This window comes from Plasmopara halstedii, assembly GCF_900000015.1.
Source record: "Plasmopara halstedii genome assembly, contig: Scaffold_3060, whole genome shotgun sequence".
NCBI classification, from domain to species: Eukaryota; Oomycota; class Peronosporomycetes; order Peronosporales; family Peronosporaceae; genus Plasmopara; species Plasmopara halstedii.
In genome coordinates, this window is record NW_020189964.1 from 861670 (window position 1) to 864860 (window position 3191).

The 3191-nt window shown below is 44.0% G+C and overlaps 1 protein-coding gene across 1 annotated transcript; it reads left to right on the forward strand.

Moving 5' to 3' along the window:
- Window positions 1-57: 57 nt before the first annotated feature.
- Window positions 58-471, forward strand: PHALS_06694 (uncharacterized protein; the record flags this gene model as incomplete). Its single annotated transcript, XM_024720028.1, has 4 exons — window positions 58-78; window positions 185-196; window positions 253-279; window positions 346-471. The coding sequence occupies 4 exons, from the start codon at window positions 58-60 to the stop codon at window positions 469-471; spliced, it is 186 nt and encodes a 61-aa protein (XP_024585268.1).
- Between the last annotated feature and the right edge of the window lie 2720 nt (window positions 472-3191).

A 3191-nucleotide genomic window follows, 5' to 3' on the forward strand; every position in this document is an offset into this window, starting at 1 on the left:
AGCCAATTTCACCAACAGCCCTGGTTATCTTTGAAAGCTCAGAGTAATGATCTGCCCATGGAAACATCCATGTATAACGTTCACGTCAAGTTTCACAGAATTCAAACCTCGGAAAGGCGTCAAATTGCATTTGCAATGTTCTGACTATATTGCTAGCATTTGAATCTAGAGAATTACAAAGTAGCCCCGAATCGAAGTAAGTATAAGTGATTATGCTACTAGAATCATTTGAGGTGCCAATGTTCTTCTTAGAGTAATGCTGTGATACTTGGTGTCGAAGTAAGCCATCACCAAACTAAATGCAAAAAGTTTTTAAAATCAACGCGATCGCTTTCAATTCAGTAGCAAGCGCTATTGTATTTAGACTTCATTCAGCCACCTGCAAAAAATCGACCATCTCGTTGGAAAACATTTACAGCAACACAAGTCGATCCAACAGCGGCGCTTTCGAAATTTGACGAACGTTGGTAGCGAGATCAAACTATTGTTTCGGAAGCAAATGCTTACAACAAACATAATCGGATAAATAGAGAATACAGCGTTTTGTAAGCTGTCGTCAATTTGCGGACGAAACGTTGTTGGGAAACTGCGAAGTTGCGGGAATTGGGCGCCGTGAACATGACCATGGACATACAACTTAAAGACGATATCGTAAAAATAATCACTTAGTTACTAGTCGCTCAAGTTGCGAACGGTGCTGCGGAGATAGTGTGTCTAAGGCTTCACCCTGATTGTGCACTGACGCATGAGTGTTTGACATTTAGCTCAATAGATGCCGGAACATGAAATCGTTGCTCGAGTCGTTACATATTTTAAATGTAGCTATTTCTTCTAACAACAACTAATCTTCTCGAGCCAAAAACATGGTAGTGCACTGCAGCTCGTCATCATCTTCCCGCTTCATTGTCGTTGAGAAGCATCAGGCGTGACACCTCAGGAAACGACATACATCAGGTGGCAGTATCTAAAGTTGGTGTCACCTTTGATAATGTTCGGACGTATACTTATTCAGCAGCATTTGAGCACTAGAAGATGATTGCAAGGTGAACACATTCGAGGTAATATCATCACTCGGCCAATTTTTTCGCAAGACGTTTCAAAATACGTGTCAATCATTACCAGTATCATTTCCGATACTACTCTGAAGCTAAGATAAAGCTAGTTATACGCCAAGTGCTATACGAGTATCTTCATTTTTGATATGTTCATCTTAAAGTCAGTTTCATCTTGGAACCTGCATTTTAATACGCACTCGTGTGTTCACTAAACAGATCAACAATTATTCTTTGATTGTAAGCGTATAAACTCTTCTGCTTGGTCATAATCTTAGTCATTCCAGACACGGCCGAAGATCTCAGATGTCAAATAAGGAATATATTAGCATAGTAGGGCTCAAGAGAACCTCGCTATACCACACTCACGTATTAGGAGCGAGTGTGTCGACGCCCTGAGCATGGAGTCAACAGAGAGTCGCTGTGCGCACCAATAAGTTTTTAGAAAAATGATATAAGTTTATCGTAATATTTGCTATACCAATAACGTACTCTTGTATGAAAAGGCGGTTCACACAAGATGGTGTGATCGTACATAGTTGTGGATTGCACAAGTTGGTGTAATCACACAATGGTTTGGCTACACCGTAACAAAAAGCAAAGGATTGCCAGTAGTAATGCCTATTAGTTAGATTTTACTATAGTAATTAGGTATTACTATATTATTTCGGAGAACCTAAGGTTTTAGATATTGGCGCACCTGCCACGATTAAATACGATTTCAATTTTGACTGGAAGACTTTCTTTACCTTGGTTAAGGTTTTAAGTACCTGGGGGCAGCGGATGATAATCCGCCGCACTCGTACCGGTTCTTGTAAAGAACGTCAGGTCGGTGATCTTAGCTTAGCTCCCCTAAGCAAAGAGCCACGGCAGCCCCTATACAAATGCCTTGCTTTGAAGTGCTTAGATCAACTATTTCCTTACGAAGCCTTATTGCACCCATCCATACCGAGTGCTTATCCCCCCCCGCCGATTTGATCTTATTACCATGCAGCGCGGCCGTAGTGATAGCTTTACGAACCATCAGTGCATCAATATTTTGCGCATACTTCTGCGCATACTAGCGCCTTTAACAAAAAACCCTAACGACTGATGTTGTATCAGGGTTACACGTACCCTGGTAACAGGGGTGTGTGTCACACGAGATGGGCATAGTGTGACTGCACCCAAATAAGAATACGGTACGTGGCTGGGTAGCCGGTAGTTATGCACGTATTAAGATTTTAAAAAATATATTTAGAAAAGTCTGTACATTTAAAATTAGGCGGCTTTGCCGCAAATAAAAATAAATAAAGTCAATTTATAGTTTAAAACTAAGAGTAATTTAGCTTTGGGTTTAGGCAATAATTAATCTTGGAGTAAGCGGATTCCGATCCGCTAAACTCGTGCTTGTTCAAGTATAGATTGAAAGGTCGGTGATCTAACTTACGCTTCCTCTAAGCGCAAAGCCACGGTAGCCCCGCTGCACTTGGTAGCACTTGTAGTCAATCTACACCCGAGTCGTTTAGACTGATCCTCAGCGCGGATGGAGTAATTTTCCTCTTTGCACCAGGGCATGCAGGACGGACTTAACAAGCTGATGTCCTTGCTGGACCCTGAGGGCGTGCAACACCTTGTGGCGCAAGGCCCCAAGGCAATCGGTGCGCGTCTAGAGGCGTTTTCAAATTACGAACACGCGCTGCTAGAGCAACTGCAGCAGAAGATGTCTGCATCATTTGCGCCTATGACGCCACCGTCAGTGATGGATGATTCTCCCCGCCCTAAGCCGCTCATGGTGAGCGTTAAGGTCTTCGAGATGAAGGATGGAGAGAATCTCCTACTCTGAGTGCGAGAGCCATCGCATCCGCCATGCTACAGACCAAGCAACAGCGCGTGGAGCTAGCCATCTCAAAGCTCGGTGGTCGAGCGCGAGAATGGGCATTGACGTGCGGCACTTCGATCGAAGCTGCGTTTTCCTCCGGGGCGGAGCTATAATTGCAGCTCTCACGAGTGTTCTCGCCGCCTAATCAGGCATATCGCGTGCGATTGCGTTTCCATGCCGTCCGACAGGGCAACAAGGAATCGGTAGATTTTATTCGAGAGATGCGCACTCTCATTGCCGGGATGGCAGCAGATCCCCTTTTGGAGGCGGTGACAGTG